This window comes from Pipra filicauda, unplaced genomic scaffold (genome assembly GCF_003945595.2).
Source record: "Pipra filicauda isolate LSUMZ 115617 unplaced genomic scaffold, ASM394559v2 scaffold324_size1259732_pilon, whole genome shotgun sequence".
NCBI classification, from domain to species: domain Eukaryota; kingdom Metazoa; phylum Chordata; class Aves; order Passeriformes; family Pipridae; genus Pipra; species Pipra filicauda.
In genome coordinates, this window is record NW_024104448.1 from 393,923 (window position 1) to 415,408 (window position 21,486).

Here is a 21,486-nt window from a genome sequence, read left to right on the forward strand (position 1 = left end):
CCAAAAGATATGACAACTATGTACAAAAATGACACAGCACTTCCTTTGTAACTTAATAGCACCTGTTCATGAACTTACTTGAAGTGAAGGGAGAGGGGTCAAGTGATCCAAATAATAACTAAAGTTTCTGAGACATTTTTCTCCCTTTCCAAAGTGGGATGTGTGTGTGCACGCATGTGTGGATGAAAGCAAGAGCGTGTATATTTAAACCCTAACACTTTCTGTACTGTAAATATAACACCACATTCTGTTAATCTGAAATGGGATGTATATCATAACATTGCTCTTTTGAGACAAACTTTAAAATTAGGCAATTCTGTCTTATGATATGTAAGTAGACCATACTGTGTCTTAAATAAATAATTGTTTTCTCTCTTTCTAAATTAGTTGGTTATGGGACTCTGATTCTTGAGGTGGCTTTATTATAACAGTTTATGCAATTCTGGGTTTTTTCTCTCTTCAGTCGTCTGCTCTACCTCATCTTTTTTCACTGTATCCATGTTCTGTCCTAAAAGTGACATTCATTTGCACTTACTAACATCCTTTCTGCCACATTTAAGCCTCATACATTGGTATTGTACCATTAAACGCCTTCAAAAGCTTGAATGATTCTGGTATTAAAGCTGACCAAGGAAAAAAGTTACCTCCTATGGCCACACCTATTAGAGCGTAAAAATACGGAGAGATCTCCTTTTTTATTTTCCTTTTCAAAGCAGTTGTATGTAAATATGGGAAAAACATCCTGAACAGCTAGAGGTTGCACTGGCTACGGTCTAATCCTTACTATGTATTTAGGAGGAAAGGTTGGAAAAAAGTCTGCCTATTTCATGTGAAGACTAGGACCTGACTGTCCTACAGTCCTGTTCTACCCTTCTTATATATTTGATCATATGAGTTTGAATGGAATTCCCTGAATCTGTTAAAGGAAAAAAATCTCTAGCATTATTGACGTTTTTGACTGAGATAAATAGCCTCAGCTGGTTGCAGTAAATTTGTTTGCATTCTCTAACTATACACTGCCCCTATTCTTTGTCCCTGCATCAGATGTTGCCATTGCTCAGTGCATTGTGTACTTCATTTTGTTTTCATGAGTTCTTCGAGAAAATTACGTGGAATTTGTATCATTCTCACTTAGTACAGAGGTCTCAGTTGTTTGCAGTCTGTGTGACTGGGTTCTATAACTTGTTGCACATTTCTCGAGGCAGATCTGTTTTGGCCAAGCTATTTAATGTCATTTATCTGAAAGGCTTAAGCAACTTCAGTGCATTTTTCACTTTCTACCATAGTGGGATGATGACACTTCTTGTATAGTGGCAGCACTTTGTAGTGATTTTAGGTGGGTAAATGAAGAATACCGTCTCCATTTAAAAGAGACAATTGGCTGTGCAGATGGAATGTAACCTTTGTCTGGGGAGATGGCAGCTGATGACATTCCCTTCTAACAGATTGTTACCCAGAACCTTTGACCACAGGTAGATAGATCTATTGTAAAGATTTTTATGTACCAGTTAACTGGAATCCCTTTTAGAACAGCAGTATTTCAGGCTTTTAAACAAGTCTACTGAATGTAGCTGCAGAATGACTACAGTCCTGTCTACAATCATTTTCATCATAGAAAATAAAACTACCAGTGTGTCATAGAGCTTAGTTACAACATGACTTCTGATTTGCCTTACCTATGTTCAGAACTGTTCCAAGACACTTCAAATGCATCCTACCCACGTTAGCTTTTAAAATGTCTTATTTTTTCCTCTGACAATTTAGGAAAGAGCCAGTGACCACCTGTTTCACTGTTAACAATTCTCCAATGGAAAGCACTATGTTGGTGCTGTAGAGTAGAATGAGTTGTACTTAACAATTCTTGAGTGCCACAGCATCTGTTTTGAATAATTGATATGTCCTATGTTATATGAAAATAAAGGGATTTTAAAAATTAATAACAGGCAAACTGCAAGGTTTTTTTAAAAAACAAATGAAACAGCAACAACAAAAAAACACCCCCAAAACAGGTGTTGCTTCAGAACTTTAAAGCTCCTGTCCAAAAGCTTGGTTGTTTCAAGATGTACACTGTGTGACAGCGGATACTAAACACCAGCATTGTGTTTTCCTCCCACAGGTGACCCCAAAACCTGGCAGAACAAGTCTCTTCCCGGGGATCCAAACTATCTTGTTGGAGCAAACTGTGTCTCAGTCCTAATTGACCACTTCTAAACAATAAGTTAGCTGATTGAGTAAATAATGTGAAACTGAGATGGACCTTACATATAAACTGAACCACTCTATCAAGTATTAACTGTTCTATAAGTGATAATGGATCTTAGTTTTTAAGCATCTTGCTTTAACTAACAATGATTTAGCAAGTACACTCTTTGAACCATGGTCACAATACAATGCCACAAGCAGGGAGTGTACAGTGGGAACAAGGAGGGGTTTTGCAGGTTCTGTATGCTTTGGTTTGGTTGTTCTTGTGTGGTTTTTTCCTTTTTTTTTTCCTTTTTTTTCTTTTTGTTTTGTTAAAGGACACTACTAGTATTTTGTTGTTATCTGAATGAAATTGTACACAGAGGAACAAAATTTGGTTCATACTGCAGTATCGAAAACACAGATTTTGGCCTGCATTTTTATGACTGTGTGTTTTTAACTCACAAGACTACATTTTGGTCTCTGGTTTTTAAAAGACTTCTGGTGTACATGTCCAATGAACAGTCAACTCGGGGTAGCACAGCTTAGATGTTTCTTCTGCTGAGAGATAAAGCAAACACATCTACCTAATGTATATGGAAACATTGTGCTGAGAACAGGGGGAGGGGAAAAGCATGTGGGATGACTATGGTTCAGTTGCCTCTGTGGATTTGTAAATTAACCACATTATTACAGACCTATTAACCAGCAGGGATGCCTTACCCTCATGTTTTTAATGATCTTAGCTCTCATAGTTCTCTGTATTAAGTTTGTATGGCTTTTGTGCTTACCTAGATAATATATCATGAGAGACTGGGGGGGTGAGGGGAACAACAAAAAAAATTTGTGAGTTTGGTTTAGAGGATGAGTATTGTTTGTGTTCATCAGCCAGAAGAGAACCAGAAGAAAATGATGGTATGTTTTCTGCTATGCATTTGAAAATTTATAGATGTTATAGACCGCCTGTATATAATGCGTGCATACCACTTTTGTTTTTGGTTTGTAAATTAACTTTTATAAGCTTTACCTTTTTATATATATAAATATATATAAAAACAAACAAAGTTTCTTAAGGATATCTTTGTATTCTCATACCTTTTGAGCCTTGAACTTTGACATCTGCAGCAATAAAGCAGCATTTCTACAATATACGAACGAGGACATTTTTTAAAAATGCACAAAGTTGTTACCTTTTAAAGTGCTGCATTTAAAGAATATAACTCGGAATTCTCTACTTTGATTAAATTCTTGAAAAGTATCCCTACTGTAATTTGTCATAAGGATGCTGTATTATGTGCCCTGAAATGTATTTTTTTACTAATAGACAATTTATTACGGCACAATGGCACTACTACTGTTTAGATAATATACCACTGCATTCTGTTAATGAGTTATTAGCTATTCAGGTGTGGCTGATTTTTTTTTTTTTCTCTGCAGTTATTAAAATTACACGTTTCTAAATATACAGAATAAACCTGTTTTTAAAATAATAAAGATGATTGTAGTACCTCATTGTTTCTGAAATGCATTTATGTGAACGTGACACAATCCATTTTGATTTTATTTTTCCTATGTAAAAATAGGATTCTTCCTATGTAAAGCTGGATTCTGCCATATGTTCATACATGTAGCAGAGCTCTTTTGTGAAGTCAGTTGGAGTTGTCTGCAACAGGCCTTCTGAAATTCAATGGAGCCATTGGAATTAGTCAATACAAGTAGGAGTGGTAGACCTATCACTGTTACACCTATTCTTTCAAATACTTTGGAAGTGTTCTAGCATGTAGATTTACGCATAGAGTAGCTGTACAATTTTCAAGATATTCCTACAGAATCCCATTATCTGTTTGGAATATTCCGTGGCTAAGTAGTAACCTGCTATTATTCTACAAGGGAAAATAAGTTCTAGAAGATATTTTTGAATAATGCTGGGAAACTGTGCATAACCCTGATGTGTCCTTTCTGTATTTCTATTGATGAGTAAGTTTTGTTTCTCAGGCATGACTTATCCCAGAAGATGCATTCCCGACTATTGCAACTTCTCCTCATGGCTTATCTTGCTCATTATCAGAGCACAAGACACTGAAAAGTCCTTGATGTAGGGTAAGCACTACTTATCAACAACTAAAACATCAATGTTAGCAACATTAATGTAATGAAATTCAAAACACGGCACAGTACTACTAAGAAGAAAATTAGGTCTATCCCAGCCAAAATCAGGACCACGTGGAACACTACAAAAGGAGCCAGTCAGTTGGGCTTGAGGTACCCTGGAGTGACACTGCATGGACTGTTTGCAGTGGTATTATTTGTGTCTTGGCCCTCCTGAGTCTAACGTGCTGTGAGGTGTAACTGTCCCGAGTTGGTTTTACTGTAGTGATCCAGATAACATCTTTCTGATCTTCTGTTTTTTAAGGGGTGTAGGGTAATGCCTTTCTATCAAAAGGAAAAAAAAAAAGACAGCTTTTGCTCTGTTGTAATTTTATAAATGAAATGAGAAGGTTGATGCTGTTCAAAAATATGGCAATTCTCTACTGAAAAGCAGCCTGTTGAAGAAATTCTTTTGCTGTCTGCCTCTATGGAATGTTTATCAAAGTGTCTAATTTAAACCATGTGTATGTCTTCCTTCTCATTAATTAACCCAAACCCCAATGTTTTTGGATTAAAACATGGCCATTGGGAATAACTGGGCTAAAATAACACATTTTCTAATTTTAAAATACTAGTGGTTTGGAAATCTTTATCCTTGCAAGACATTGCCTTCCTTACATATTTTATATAGGCTAGACTCTGCAGCAGGTAAGTTCATCTGCAAAATTTAATATTATATTTTATATTATATTTGTTATTATTCTTTAGTTAGTGTTTAGTATGAACTTCAAAAACTGCACTTCTCAATTCTTCCTATTTGTCTCAGTGATGTACTGGCCAACTGTGGCCCTGCAAATTGTACAGAAGTTTAAAAGTGTAGATCTTAAGTCTTGTGTTAATTTTTCACAAATGCCTTCGGTGTTGGAAGCAGACACTCAGTAGGTACAGACTTACTGTTCCTCTCTCTAATTCAGGTTCTTGGTAAAAATTTTCTTTATTATTTTTATTTTTTTCAAGAAAAGTAGTAATAAGTATTCCGTGATACATACACAAACAGTTATGATTGTAAAAGGAATCTGTTCCTGCCAGCCTGGGTTAGGTGAAGCAAATCACCACAGTGGTTAGGTTCTGGTTGAAGATTCTCTGCTGTAATGTAACGTGGACCAGGTGACAGAAATCAAACCATACAGGTTTGGAGATTTGCTGATTCTGAAACTGCACTAATCTGCTCTGTGTCTGTGTATGAAGTTTCTCACTGAAGTTTATTACAGCACTAACTGCCTATCACTCCTCATCTCCAGCATGGACAAAATTGACAGTGGAAGAGTAGAGACAATGCAGAATGTTCAGTGTCCCCTCAGCCTGGAGAGGCTGCCAGTAAGGCAGATTTGGTATCTGTCACTGTTGCTGACAGAGGAACAACTCTGATTTGTGCTACGTAATTGGATCTCACCAGGTCTGTTCTGTGTATTCCATGGAATTGATAAAAGATCCTACACTGTTGTATGAGGGAATGAGGTCCTCTGTTTGTGGTCAGGGATCTGCACTCTTTTGTGTCCGCATCTTGGTGTTTTGGTGGGGTTTGGTTTCATTTGGGTGTTTTGGGAGGTGTTTTTTGTTTGGTTGGTTTTGTTTGGGATTTTTTTGCATTGACTTCCTTCTGTTCTGACCTGATGTCCTGTATATCTGTTCAGTTTATGGGGGTAGGGAGGCAGCCAGATTGGATGAATGACAGACATGAGGGATGGGACTTCTGCTCACCTGGGGATGAGTGAAATAAGAGAACTGGGAGGAGTGGGATGTGTCTCAGAGGTTTAACAGTTTCTGTAAAACATAAATGCTGCAGCAATTTTCTGTGTTTAGGAGTCTGTTACTCCTCTCAGCATGACAGAATTTGCTGAGGGATGTTGCTGTGTTGAGTTTGTGTAAGGATGTGGATTTGATGCCTGGCAGAAGCTCTGATATGCAAAGACTGGAGAAGAGGGGACTTGGGCAGATGGACAAACCACTGGGATCCCTTTAGCTCACATAAAACTTGAAAGTAAGTTCTCTTCAATACAGTTAAACATCGTGAACCTCTCTGTGTGCATAATGTATCTGTTGCAGCAAATCATTCTCACTAGGAAAACCCACAGTTCTCTGCTTGTTATCCTAATGTTAACTGTTAACATGTTTGAGAGTCCCTTGTTGACTTTAATAGCAATTAGCTAGACAACAGAAAAAAAAGAGATCCCTAAAGAAATAAACTGTAGTCTATTAGTGACTAAGGACACCATCTTTATAGTTGGGTGCACATTACATTTTCTTTAAAAATAGTCGAACAAAAAAGCCCTTGTTATTCAAATATTCAGCTACTGTACCTTGTCTTTACAGTATTCTGCAGCATTTGTCCATTTTATATAAAAGTTGCTGAGCACAGACTGAAACCACTATAAATTACAGTCTGTTAAGGTAAGTGCAGGCTTAAAACGTGTTGTTTAAGGTATTAATTTCTCGATTATATTAAAACCAGTGTCTTCTCAGAAATTATGACCTACTTCCACCCTTCTTCCTTCCAGCTTTTAGGCTTAGAATTTGGGGGAAGACCTAAGTGAGAAACAGGCTGTAGAATTTAAGGAAAATGACATCTAGTCTTTAGCTGGTAGGTTCTTTTATATCTTGGCTTTAGATTACCAGTGGTGATATTAAGTCTACACACATTTAAAAGCCTTGCCAAAGGCTTAGATGAGGTAACCTTGCCAGAGTGAAACCTGGCAATGAAAATTATTCTTTGCAGAAAGAAGATGAGAAGAAACTTCTTTGCTGGAAGGAGCACACAATAAAGAGCCTGATAGTGACCTTCCAGTATGGATGGTGTAACAGTGAAGCTGGCTGCAGTGATTTCCCTCCTAATTATACTTAACTTTTGTCCTTCCTGACTTAATGACCAAATATTTGACATTTCAAAATAAAAAGGTAGGGTAGAATTAACTAAATTCGTGATACAGAAATTTATGTATTTGTTTACTGAAGTAGCGCCTTAGTAGAGTCAGGGAAGATATCAGGGAAGTCAGCTTAGTGCTCAGGGAATAGTTGCCTTAAAATTAAGGTTTGTGTTGACTGTTTTCAGTTTGTCCTGGTGAAAAGCTGTGGAAAGGCACAAGATGTAGGCAGATGCAAACCTTACTGTATAATATGTAATGCTATGAAATCAGCTACGTGAAAGATAACCTGCTGCCTCTGGAGAACAGCCAGAGCCTGTGCCAGAAGGAACAGTTGCAGCCCTTTTCCCTGGACATCCCTGGCAGTTCTGCTGGGGCTGCTGGTGTCAGCACCACTTTTTTTTTTATTTCTCTCAGCAGCACACTGAAGTTTTTTATAGCACTTTAGATGTCTGCTGAGAATGCAGGAGTGGCAAGAGTGGGCTTGTGTGTCTTTCAGTTATATATAGACTTTCATTTTTTCTTAATAATTGATATTTTCATGGTTCTAGGCAGTTTTGCAAAGGTATTTCAGACATAAGCTATTGCAATAATATCTATGCAGCTATGTCAGTCTTGCCAAAATCTGGTCCCCTAGTCCCACATCCTTATGTGGGACTCTGCTGTTATAGAAGTCTGGGGGTGGGGGGGGTTGGTTGTTTTCCAGAGACTGGAATCTTGTTTTCTGGTTTGGTGGCATATAAATGTAATGCCCATAAATGTAATTACCATTATTTAATGGGCATAGATGGTATGGAGCCATGGCTTGTGGTAGTAACAGGTACCCAGTTTTAAACTGTGTCAGTAAGTGGGAAAAGCAGTTTTTCACAAAATGCTGAAAACTGTCACAAAGCAGAAAGTTTCCGGAGAGCCCATAAATAAAGCTGATCCTGCTGCTGTGTTCTGTTTAACACCCCCAACTCCACCCCCAAAAAACCTGCCTAGCAAAGTTCCCTGATGGTGTGTTTTTTGATAAATTTCTGTACAGAATGTAAAAATGTCTCGTTTCCGGTGAGGGAGGTTGGCATCACTCTGTGCGCAAGAAGTTCAGAATTTGCCTCTTGCATGTGAGAGTAGGTGATGAGCAAGCACAGAGGAATATACACAAAAGCATTACATTTAATTTAAATTAATGACAAGAACTGCTCTGACATACTCATAACTTTTGACATGTTTTCTGTTTCTCCTGTCTTTTGGTTGGATAGTTAGAACTTTTCCAGTGACCTTACTCTGGTCCGTAGGCAGTTGAGTATAGCATGGCAGTGAGCGGTGGGGCCAGCATGCTTTGTACTACTTTGATTTCAAAGTGCTAAAGAATTCTGAAGGAATTAAGTGCTACTCTTGGTTTCTAGATGTGATCCTTTTTTTTTTTTTTTTTTTAATCAAAAATACAAAGCAACTAGCTCAGACTTTGTAGCGATGAAGGCACGTATAGAGAATACACCATAATCTCTGCGAACATGCCTGCATGGGAGTTCAGGTCAAAATGGGACAGAAATGGAAGTGGAGGATGCAAGTTCTTGTATGCATTGGTGCTTCAATTCAATCCTACTTTAAGAGAAAAAGGTATTTTTTTATGGACAACTAGTTTTACATTTGTGAAAGCTGTCAGGAAGGACCACTGTGAAAACCCCTCAAGGAAAGAGAAAATTAATCTGAATACAAATAAATGAAGCTTACTGGAATTAACCTGCAGGTGTGAAACCTAGGAAACTATGAAAGAAAATAATCATACTTATATTTAAATATATTTATATTTAAATATATAATTACAATACTTCAATTAAAAAGGAGTAATTAAGATTAGCAGTTTGTACAAGATTCCCTTTGTCAGGGAAAGGCTTGTGTGCAATGAGAGCTCTTCAGCAGAACTCCTGTGCAGTGTGTGCATAACACAAATCAGTTAATACAAAATCCCGCGTAACTTCTGACAACCTTTTGATTCCTTTTGATTTATCAGGCTTCATACTGGCAAGTGTTGCTGTTCTTTTCTGCAGACTGAACAGTTGCAGCAGTCATTGAGCTCCCATGTGTGTGACAGTAACAGGCAGCCGCTGGGGGGGGGTCTTACCTTACGAACAGCAAACGGCTGTAGGGCAGGGGAGATGGGAAAGGCAGCATGTTTATATTGAGTTCCAGAAGGTGCTCCTTAAATGTGGTGTCCTTCCTTTTTTATTAATTCTCCAGGCATTTTCACATCAGACTGTAGCAGTGTCAAATATTCAAACTTCCTAACAAACAGTGCATTGTGTAATTGATCTTCTTCAGGTTTTATATGGCCACTGTTAGAATGCTGCAGCCCTGCCTGACTTTGCCTTCTCTGAGTCCTGGGAGGCTTTAGAGGCCCAGTGTGAGCAATGACTGTCCGAGCCTGGGCTGTGCTGTGAGGACAGGGCTGCCCAGCCGTGTCCCAGCTGTGCTGGACACACCGTCACTGCACGCCCTTGCCTTGGACAGATCCCTCCTGATCTCCTACCAGCGGTGCTGTGCACACACACGGACACAGTCCTGTTTCAGAGCACTGAGCTCCTCAGAATTGCTTTTCTGTTTTATAAAGAAAACGCTGTAAATACAGACCTTCAAATGTCTTGGCTGTCGTTTAAAACTAGTGTCATAGCTCGTAAACAAGAGGCATGTCTTTATAGAAGGTAGCCAAGGGGAAGATATTCAGTATTAATTGAGTCATCAGAAAGCTTGGCTTGGCCTTCAGTTGTGCAGCACTCAGGAGCCCAGAGCTGCTTGTACAACGAAAGGTTGTCCATGTTCACTTCAATGGAAAGGACAGTTCACGGGCACAAATGGTCCTTTATCATGTTCTTTCTGCAAAGCAGGTTGGCTTACTTTTTTTGAGACTTGCTGCCTCTTTCAGAAAAGAGTTTGCTTGAAGGCTGCCTTTGTAGTTACAAAACAGATGTTCTTATTTAGTCAGCTATGAAAGCAAAGGAACTTAGTGCAACAGGAATCTCAGACTCACTATGGCGAGTTGCATTTGTGCCATCTAACTTTGCTTTGGCCCAGTATTTTCTGCCTTTGTCATTTTTCCAGGACTGTGGGTTTTCTTTATGGACTAATAAACTGTTGGGAAATGCCTGAAGGATGCTCTAATGTAATTTACCCAGAAAGAGATTATGTATTTTATAGACTTTTTTAGTCTGCAGTTAAATATGTTCCCTTTGCATGAACTGTTATCTGTTTTGAAACTAATCTTAGGAAAGAATTCAGTGTAGTACAAAGTAATTTCCTAAAGAACAGGCTGTGTAAACTGTACTGCTATTATTTTTACTATCTCAAAATGTTGGGGGTTTCTTTCATAATGGTATGATGTCTGTATGACAGTCTGAATGGTGTAATCCGGATCAAATTCTAAAAAAGAAGGATTTTTTTTTTTTTTTTTTTTTTCAAAAAGTTTTTCTTCCGGAGAAGGAGAGGACCTTTGTGCTATGGGAATATGTAACAAAATTCATCTTTAGACTGTTGGGTGATTACTTATGTATATGGAGTTAAGAAAACAAAATTGTTAAAGGCCTTCTCAGCATTTGAGTCTTAGCTTTAAATGGATGATTCATTAGTAAGCCCATTTTAACTCCTCATTTTTTAAATTGTCTTAAGAAAATAGTGATTTTGGAGTATAGATGATAATTTTTCTATTAACAAAATAGAAGTTAGATGCCAGATGTTCTGTGAATACCTTCCTGTAGCCTCATGGGTGTGGTGAAGTCTATGTGTAATTTAAAAGAAAATATTAATAATATCCTTTTTCAGAAGAAAGAGTATTTTAATCCAAGAAGATCAAAGATTTATTTATCTCTAGTTTTCTGTCAGAATGTACTAATTTTGGGTGATGGGATCAGATAATATTTCTTGCAGCAATCACAGCTGAGTAAGAAATCTTTCTGTTGAGCAAATGTTCCAAAAATGTTTCTGTTCTTGACTAGAATGAACAGATATTTAAAGTGTTTAATGAGGCAATGAAATCCAGGGATCCATCTGTGCATCATTTTATTCTTAGCGAATGTCAGGTTCTAAAAATGTTTGGAAAAGGATGCTGGGGTTCTGGTGCAGAGTTATGTAAGGATAAATATAACTCTGGAGAATAGTACCTGCTTATGGTATGTGCAGAAATCCAGAAAGTTATGCCCCTGTGTTTACGGGCATGGCGTTTGCTCAGTAGGTTTGTTTGGATGTTTCCTTTGCATTAAGAACAGCCATATTGTGACCAGTGAGTAAGCAGAGAGACTTGAAAGAAAGGTGTCTTAGGTAATTTTTTTCATTCTGTATGTCTTGGTAAATAATGAACACGTATACAAGATTAGTCTTCATAGAAAAATTTACAATTTATGGACAAGTTTTCTTATGTGAATCACTTGACGCGTAATTAAAGGTAGAAGAAAACAGTAATTCCACAATAGAGTAAACTCCGAAATAGTCTAGGTCTCACATGTAGTAGCTGCTCAGGGTCTTCTTCTTCAGTGTCAGTTCAAATATGCTTCCAGCAATCTTCTCTACGTATTCGGGAAAGGAAAAGCACTAGATCAAAAGTGTATCTTGTACAGTCAACTCTTCCTGAACAGTAGTGCTGCTCAACTGCAGTGTAGTCAAATGCAGAGCTAATTAAGTTAAGCACAGAAGCAAAACTATGTTAATTTTCAATCCCAGTAACAGTAGTTCATTCATACCTTTATTCTACATCTGAATTTTTTTTTTTAATGCGTGTTGTTTGTGATTCTAATGTAGATATGATGTCTTCCTCAGCACTAATAGAAGGCAAATTACCATGGTAAGAAAAAGTTGCGCTGTGGGTATGTGGCTGTGTCCATTGGGCCTCATGAAATGCCTTGAGTCTCTTCATTCTTTGGTGCTTTAATCTGGCATATGGAAACCTTCCTGTTCCGCTGTGGGTTGCCATCAGACCACCTTCTGAAGGTCTTGGCAGGAAACACTCCTGATTCCACTCACATTCAAGTGAGCCAGCAGTGTGCCCTTGCAGCAAAGACATCTCTAATGGTCTCCTGGGCTGCACTGGGCAAACTGTTGCCAGCTGGTGAAGAAGGGGATCCTTCCCCTTGACTCAGCACTGCTGAGGCCACACCTGGAGAACCATGTCCAGCTCTGGGCTCCTCAGTACAGGAGAGATGGGGATGTGTTGGAGAGAGTCCAGCAGAGAGGCACAGTGGAGGGAGTGGGGCAGCTCTCCTATGAGTAAAAGCTGGGACAGTTTAGCCTGAGAGGGGAAGGCTTGGGGGGATCTTCTTTTTAATACATATATAAAAACCAACTACCATCAAGGGAGGGTGCACAGAAGGTAGAGCCAGGCTCTTCCAGTTGTGCCCAGTGGCACAACAAGGGAGACAGTGGGCACAGAATGCAACACAGGAGGTTCCTTCTGAATATCACAAACCACTTATTTGCTATGAGATTACCCATGGAGGTTGTGGACTCTCCATCTTTGGAGCTATTCATAAGGCACCTGGATGCAGTTGTGGTCAGCTGGCTCTGGGTGACCCTGCTTGAGCAGTAGGGGTTGGACAGGGTGATGTCTGGGGGTCCCTTCCAACCTTAACCATCTTACAATTCTGACCAGGTAGCATGACATTCATGCTAGCCCCAGTGAAGCTGTTCCTTCATTTTTAAGAGTCTAGGTGAGTTTTAATCTATAGACTGCTCTGGCCTGCTAATTTATGGAGAATCTGATTGTGTCCAAAAAAAATGTGGTGACAAAAATACCGTACTTCATAAAGGCTCTTGTGTAAGACACCAGTGTGGCTTAAAAATTGGTTAAGGAAATAGCTCAGTTGCTGCTATTCCTTCTCTGGCCTGCTGTCATACTGTTGTTTATGGAAGAAGATTGGAATCGAATAAATGTAAAAGCTAGTTTTAACTCAAAATTTCTATTAGCGGGTTATATATTTTTGCTGTTAATTGAACAAAATGTACTTGTAACTGTCCATAGCTCTACTTTAATCTAGCTGAATTGTTTATGCTCAGTGAGGCTTCCTGAATTAAATGGTTGCAAAGCTGCCACAGTATAGTATGGATGTTGCTGGTAGTGCTTTTATCCTATAATGTGATCTTATATAATACCTGAAATTTTCACTCCATAAATGCTGTAAAGCTTTCCTTATTTACACAATATTTCTCATCTTTAGCAGGTAAATTAACTCACCCATATTTGGTGCCCAATGTCAAGAGGTACTAAAAACTCTTACTACTAGAAGTTATCTGTTTTTTGCAGCAGTAGTAGCACTCTGCTGTCTAACCAGTTGTTTGCATCTGGATAAGGTTGTAGCTGCCTCTCTCTGTCTTGGAAATCATTGTGCTTGGTGCCTGCAAGCAGCAAGGGCACTGTGACACGTGGACAGGGCGAACAGACACAAACAGAACAGCACAGATGGTGCTGCTTTAGCTGCTCTAGTTGGTGTAACTTCATGGTTGAAGCTGCAGCTCTATTTTCTGTGGTATGTGTGTTCCATTGTTCTTTTCACACCTCAGTAGTTTCTCACTGAACATTCCCAGGAAGGTTTCATGTTTGACAAAAAAATGGGTTCTTGATGCCCAATGACCCTCAGCATACCTTTGAAAATAGAATGAGGGGAATGGAGAAGGTAACACTTTATTCTTACTAGAATATAAAGCCTCCTTTGTCTCAGTTAAATATTTACGGCCCATGTTTTATAATTCAGCAGAAGTGTTAGAGAATTCAGACTTGCGTGTTTTGCTGTAGTACTTCTGAGCTTCAGTTCATGACAAAAAAGTGGTTTTAGCTTCTAGAATATTGCAACCCATGCTTTATTTATGGACTGTCTGTATCAGGGACGTTAATTCCCACTTTGCTTTCAGTGCAAAAGCTGCATGGCCAGCTGTTTGATAAAGGAACCTATGTATACATAGGTCTCCAGTGGAGAAACTTTCCCCAATTGTATACAGCTAAAATTTAACTCACCTTTTCAGTTTTTATGTGGTATCGTAATTGTGGACTGTTTGACTTCAAGTGATGACTGAATTTAGATTTTATTTGCAGTTCTTGAAGAAATAGTTTTCATTCTGTTTTAGCAAGTGACCTGTATTTTCATTTCAGTTATTTCCCCAGCACTTAGGAGGGAAGCTTAGAGCTAATAAATGCCATAGGTGTGTGTTTCTAGCCATAATTGACTCATTAGTCCATTTAAATGACAGTAATAAGCTGCCCACTGTGTCTGACTATTTAATAATTGCTAACGTGATCTCTGCTGAAGCAGAGAAGAGCTGCAGCCAGCAATTTGAAATGTGTGTGCACATCCTGCTAATCCAGCCTTTGCACACTGTTGTAAATTTTACACCACTTTTAGCATGATGTGTAAGGAGTCATCAGTAAAAGAAAGGAGAATCAGGCTTTGGATTTTTTTCAGAATTATCATAGGAGGGTAAATAATCATACTTATCATCTACAATTTCCAGCCTCAGGTTTCTAGCAGGTGCCCAAAACCTACAGCAGAAACTAGCTTTATTTCACTCAAAGATCTCAACAAAGACCTCTGTGGACCTGGAATATACATTAGGAACAGGTGAGAAATAAGAGCTGTATCACCTGAATGCAGTAACTTTTTACTTGCCTGGCTTCTACTTACTTTTTAAAATCCACTCTTAATTTGCCATTGTAATTTGCCGTGGTGAAATTTTCAGCAATTTTTAAACTAGAGACTTTTTGGAAATACCATGAATGAACCACACTTACTCTCTACAAAACTGGACAACTTTTTTTGTGCTATTTGTAATGAAATATAGTATCTTAACTCTGAGTTCTCCTTAGTCTTTTAAGCACTCAAATAGCTGTGCAGTTCTGGCAGCATGGCAGCATCCATGCTTTTGATGTCTTCCATTGACTTTGGGATCACTTGCTCCAGCTTTCTAACTCCTAAAAGAGGAGGGGAGGGTTCTAACCTTACTGCACATGAAGGAGCTGAACTTGCTGCTGCCCTGTCATCAAAAAAATTAAAGGCAAGGACAGTGAAGGCAACAGATTAAAATGCCAGACTGATGTAGATAAAAATATCTGAGTAAATAAGAGGGAGAACCCTGTCAGAGCAGTTTTCTCCTTTTTATCTTCTATTGCATATATGAGTTAAGCAGTTCTGAAATGCCGTGTTAGGGGCAGATATGGCACGAGCTGTGTAATCCCAGAGTTATGGCGGGATAGAGACTGTGTGTGAGAGGAGTGACAGCTGAGTGCAGGTGAGTCACTGCCCCATGATCCATGATGGAAGTGCTCAGGTTGCACTTAGTGTGAGCCCCCAGAGCCTGAGCCCTGGCACACGTAGTGTGAGCCCCCAGAGTGCCCTGAGCCCTGGCACATGCAGCCCCCTCCCAGCAGGGCTCTGGCACTGCTTGTCCGACCCGTGGGTAGAGCTGAGCAATGCTGTGGGAAACAGCAACCATGCTGAACACTTCAGTTCTCTGGGAGACGCCAGGGGAGGGAACAAACTAACTATAAATGACTGTGGGTGCTTCCAAATAACTGTTACAAATCAATGGCGAAGCACTTCTACTTGTTGTTTGTTTGTTTTAAGCATTGCTTCAAAAGAGGGTCAAACAACATTTTTTGCTGAATCTTACCCTGCTGAGTGAATCTGCCCTTCCACAGAGAGTTATGAAGACAGCGAATCTGAAGATAGCAACTTGTGGGACAGACTAATGTTTTCTATGTGCCATTTAATATGTATAGGAATGTCAGCAGTTGACTCTCAAAAGGATAATCTACTTCACTACTAAATATAGAAATTATAAACAGGAAATAGAGTAAACTGTCAAGGGACAGAAGTCTGTGTAGAGCCCGTTAACTCTGCAAACCTGCCACATCTGTGCGTTCTGCTCTGTCTGAAGGGTACATGGGGAAACAGGCCTCAGCAGAAAAGACCAGCGAATCTATTGCACGTTTGTGGTAGTGATTCAGTTGGTTTTAAGTCCTTCATTAGAGTATCTTTGAGTACACCCTTTCATTTGGAGATGATTGAGGGACTACTGTGTTGGAAACCTTCCCACCTGAAGAAGAGTTCATGAGAGGCCCTGAGCTTGGATTGAGGAGGGTTAGAATGGCTGTGCTGTACTGAAGTGGGATTGCTCTCTGATGCCGGCCAAGAGGATGTGCTAAAATAGCTTATGCATTTGGGTAAACTACCTTTTGTACATACAGTCTTCATCAGGCATTGTACTCTTTAGGCAAGCTGTTCCAGGGATATTAAAAATACTGGTTTGTACTGTTTTGCTTAATGGCAGCCCAAAGCTTTAATATGGGGTTGAGTTTGCTTGGTGGAATCTCCCACCTTTCTCCAATATCAGGGTCTTCCCAAAACCCAGGAATTGAGGGTTTGAGAGTCATTACAACATAATTCCAGTATATATGGCCTTGGTCCACTGTATTCACTACCTTTTTTACCCTATACAGTTCCATTTCTTATGGGGGAATGTGCAAGTTTCGAGCTGGCTTCCCGCCAAGTCCCCCGAAACTCGACAACGAGGACCCGCCTCCCAGAGAGGGAAAAGAGAAAAAAGAAACAAGCAGCCAAAGCTATAGCAAAAATATGTATATATATATATATATATATGTTTTACATATGAGACAGATACACAAAAGGAGAATACCACACACCGGGGGGGGGGAAAGGGGGGAAGGGAAGGGAGAAGGACAAAAAGGGGCAAGGACCGCACAAGTCAAACAACCAGCCGAAGGCAAATTAGCAAAAATCTCACCACTTCCCTTCGAACAGGCAGGATGGCTAGACACGGCCCTTGGCTCTCCCCTCACGGGTGGCAGATAACAGCAGTCACTGTAGGCCTCGGCTCCAGATAAGCCAGACCGAGACAGGGACCCACCGTTCTCGGACCTCGCCGGAAAGGAAGAGAGCGAACTATCTTATCCATGCCTTATTTATACCCTAGGTTACGTAAAGGAATAGCATGGAATACTTCCTTGGTCACCTTCCTAGTTCCTTCCTGGTTACAAGCTGGTTTCCAGGAAGGCCTAGACTGAAACCACCACATTCTCCACCCCTTATTCCATACTATTTCTTTACGTAACACCTGTATATTGTGTTCGTCTCTATCCCGCACATATACACATATACATATATAGTCCATGTTTATTTTTTCTCGAAGGCTGTCGTCTGTCATTGAAGATCAGCACCACCAGCAACTCGATTTGTGTTCTTGGCCTTTCGTCATAATCACAGTTCCGGTTTAGGGCTGGCTCATTGGTTTGGGCTGTGTCATCATCGGCCATCCTTGGATTCTCGTATCAGCTTTGTTCGGGTCTTTTTTTTTTTCGTCTGGTGTCTGGTCTCCTGTAAAATACAACTCAAGGCACAGAATTAGTTTTTCCCCAGGCTTAGGTTTCCTTGAGGCACACATTGGATCTCTCCATCCTTCCTCATGACCCACCAGGTATATCCAGGTCCTTGAGCAAAGACAATCCCACGAATGGGTTTGTCTTGGCCTGAGGGAGGAGTGATCCAAACGGCCTTACCTAACACACCTTTTAGATGGATCGCTGGAACTTTGTCTCCATCTACAGTGTGGAGGGACTCTGCTTGGGCAGGACCAGCTCGGTTGACAGAGCCTCGGGTGTTGACTAGCCAGGTGGCCTTGGCTAAATTCTTGTCCCAATTTTTGTAAGTTCCCCCACCCAGTGCCTTTAGAGTCGTCTTCAACAGTCCATTACACCTTTCTACTTTTCCTGCAGCAGGTGCATGATATGGAATGTGATATACCCATTCAATACCATGCTCCTGTGCCCAAGTGGCCACTAGACTGTTTTTGAAATGAGTCCCGTTGTCTGACTCAATTCGCTCTGGAGTGCCATGTCTCCACAGGACCTGCTTCTCAAGGCCTAGGATGGTGTTTCGGGCTGTTGCATGTGGTACCGAATATGTTTCCAACCATCCGGTGGTTGCTTCCACCATGGTAAGCACATAGCGTTTACCTTGGCGGGTCTGTGGCAATGTGATGTAATCAACCTGCCAGGCCTCTCCATACTTATACTTCTCCCAACGTCCACCATACCACAGGGGCTTAAACCTTTTTGCCTGTTTGATAGCAGCACAGGTTTCACAGTCACGGATAACCTGAGAGATAATATCTTTCGCTAAATCCACCCCTCGGTCTCGTGCCCATCTATGAGTGCCGTCTCGGCCCTGATGACCTGAAGCATCATGAGCCCATCGAGCTAGGAACAACTCTCCCTTCTGCTGCCAGTCTAGGTCTGCTTGCAAGACCTTGACCTGTGCAGCTCGGTCTGCTTGTTCGTTATTAGCATGTTCCTCATTAGCTCGCTTCTTGGACACATGGGCATCCACATGGCGGACTCTTACATTTAGTTTCTTCACTCTGGCAGCGATGTCTTGCCACAGATCAGCAGCCCAGATGGGTTTCCCTCTACGCCTCCAATTCATCTTTTTCCACCGGTCTAGCCATCCCCATAGGGCATTGGCTATCATCCACGAATCGGTGTACAGGTAGAGCCTTGGCCATCTTTCTCTCTCTGCAATATCTAGGGCCAATTGGACCGCTTTGAGTTCCGCAAACTGACTCGATTCGCCTTTACCTTCAGTGGCTTCCGACACTTGTCGGGTGGGACTCCAAACAGCTGCTTTCCACTTCCGGCTCCTCCCTACAATACGGCAGGAACCATCGGTGAAAAGGGCATAGCGTCTTTCTTCATCTGGCAGCTTATCATATGGCAGAGCCTCTTCAGCTCGACTCACTGGCTCTTCTTCTTCTTCTACCAGACTGAAGTTCCCACCTTCAGGCCAATTGGTTATGATTTCCAAAATGCCAGGGCGATTCGAGTTCCCGATTCGGACACGTTGCGTAATCAAAGCGATCCACTTGCTCCACGTGGCGTCGGTGGCATGATGCGTAGGGGGCACCTTCCCTTTGAACATCCAGCTCAACACTGGTAATCGGGGTGCCAGGAAGAGCTGTGCTTCAGTACCAATTACCTCTGAAGCTGCTCGTATGCCTTCATAGGCTGCTAAGATTTCCTTCTCCACAGGGGTGTAATTGGCCTCAGAACCTCTGTAGCTTCGGCTCCAGAAACCCAATGGTCGCCCTCTTGTCTCGCCAGGCACCTTTTGCCAGAGGCTCCAGGAGGGACCTTTATCTCCGGCTGCGGTGTAGAGCACATTCTTTACATCTGGTCCCGTTCTGACTGGTCCAAGAGCCACGGCATGTGCAATTTCTTGCTTGATTTGCCTGAAAGCTTGTTGTTGTTCAGGACCCCATTGGAAATTGTTCTTTTTACGGGTCACAAAGTAAAGAGGGCTCACAATCTGACTGTACTCTGGGATGTGCATCCTCCAAAAGCCTATTGCTCCCAGAAAAGCTTGGGTCTCTTTCTTGTTTGTGGGCGGAGCCATTGCTACAATCTTGTTGATTACGTCTGTTGGTATCTGACGTCGTCCATCTTGCCATTTCACCCCTAGGAATTGGATCTCTCGGGCAGGTCCCTTGACCTTGCTCTTCTTGATGGCAAAACCAGCATCGAGGAGAATCTGGATGATCGTCTGTCCTTTTTTGAAAACTTCTTCTGCTGTGTCCCCCCATACAATGATGTCATCGATGTACTGGATGTGTTCGGGAGCCTTACCCTTCTCTAGTGTGACCTGGATCAATCCATGACAGATGGTTGGACTGTGTTTCCACCCCTGGGGCAGTCGATTCCAGGTGTATTGAACGCCCCTCCAGGTGAAAGCAAACTGTGGCCTGCACTCTGCCGCTAAAGGAATGGAGAAAAACGCGTTGGCTATGTCGATGGTGGCGTACCACTTTGCTGTCTTGGACTCCAACTTGTATTGGAGCTCCAACATATCTGGTACGGCAGCACTCAACGGTGGCGTAACTTCATTTAAGCCACGATAGTCCACAGTCAGTCTCCACTCTCCATCGGATTTACGCACAGGCCAGATGGGGCTGTTGAAGGGTGAATGGGTTCTGCTGACCACCCCTTGGCTCTCCAACTTTCGGATCATTTTGTGGATAGGGATCACAGCATCTCGGTTTGTCCGATACTGTCTGTGTACAGTTGTTGTGGCTATTGGCACTTCTTGATCTTCAACTCGCAGTAATCCTACAATGGAAGGGTCTTCTGAGAGGCCAGGAAGGGCAGACAATTGCTTGGACTCCTCTTCAATCACCGAGGCTATACCAAAAGCCCACCGGTACCCTTTTGGGTCCTTGAAGTATCCTCTTCTTAGGTAGTCCATACCAAGGATGCAAGGGGCTTCTGGCCCCGTCACAATGGGACGCTTTTCCCATTGATCTCCCGTCAAGCTCATGTCCGCCTCTACTACTGACAATTCTTGAGACCCTCCGGTCACTCCAGAAATAGTAACAGTCTCGGTACTCTTATACTCCGAAGGCGTTACAGTACACTGGGCTCCAGTATCTATCAAGGCCTGGTATCTCTGTGGATCCGATGTGCCAGGCCATCGAACCCACACAGCCCAGTAAACTCGATTATCTTCTTGGTCCCTCTCCTTCTCCTGGCAGAAGGCAGGGCCCCTCTACTGGTCTTGATCAGAACATTCGTCGTCAGAGTTTGACTTTGACTTCTTAGACTTTTTGCTGTTGTCGAAGTGGACCTCCATCTTCTCGTGTTTTGGCAATCGCAGTTTCTCTTCTAAGAAGTCTCCGTCTACTACATAGACAACTTTCTTGTCAGTCTTCTTTCGCTTCAGCTCCCTCATTCTAGCTTCAAGCTTAGAAGTGGGTTCACCATCCCACTTCTTCATGTTTTCTCCTTTACTACGAAGGTATGCCCATAGTTGGTTACGTGACCAACACTTAGAGTTCTCTTTCCTTCGACGCGTGAATGACAGGGACCGTGAGCGAGATCGAGACCAGGATCGAGGTCTAGGCCGAGGTCGTCTTTGCCGGTCCCACCGTGATCTTCCCATTGGCCTTTCTTGGTAATCTCTATACCTTCTGTCCTCTCTGTCTCTAAGGTCGTCCTCATATCTGGAATATTCATAATCTCTCTCCATTCTTTCCCTATCGTAGGTGCGTTGGTACAGGGGATTGAAGGAGTCTTCCATATTTTCCTCTATGGTTCTTATCCAAGCACACATAGTGTCCACGCTTGGTTCCTCCATCTTTGGATTATATACGGGTATCAAGCAAGAAATATATGGTTTAGGGGCACCTTGAATTACCTTTTTCCACATTGGTTGCGTGCAGGGAACATTCTCAGGAACTTGGATGTCATAATAATCTGGATCAGAATAGATGA

The 21,486-nt window shown here is 41.4% G+C and overlaps 2 protein-coding genes across 4 annotated transcripts in view; one reads left to right on the forward strand and one right to left on the reverse strand.

The window, feature by feature from the left end:
• Positions 1 to 3,675, forward strand: part of TJP1 (tight junction protein 1) — a 163,282-nt gene extending 159,607 nt beyond the window's left edge. For all 3 annotated transcript variants that reach the window (XM_039383774.1, XM_039383775.1, XM_039383776.1), the window contains one exon: positions 2,117 to 3,675. In XM_039383774.1, the coding sequence (XP_039239708.1) occupies positions 2,117 to 2,211 (95 nt within the window). In that variant the 3' untranslated portion in view covers positions 2,212 to 3,675. The remainder of the gene's footprint in view (positions 1 to 2,116) is intronic.
• A 17,086-nt stretch (positions 3,676 to 20,761) lies between these two features.
• Positions 20,762 to 21,486, reverse strand: part of LOC120323710 — a 24,566-nt gene continuing 23,841 nt past the window's right edge. Inside the window, exon 3 of the mRNA XM_039383771.1 lies at positions 20,762 to 21,468. Within this exon, the coding sequence (XP_039239705.1) occupies positions 20,762 to 21,468 (707 nt within the window). The remainder of the gene's footprint in view (positions 21,469 to 21,486) is intronic.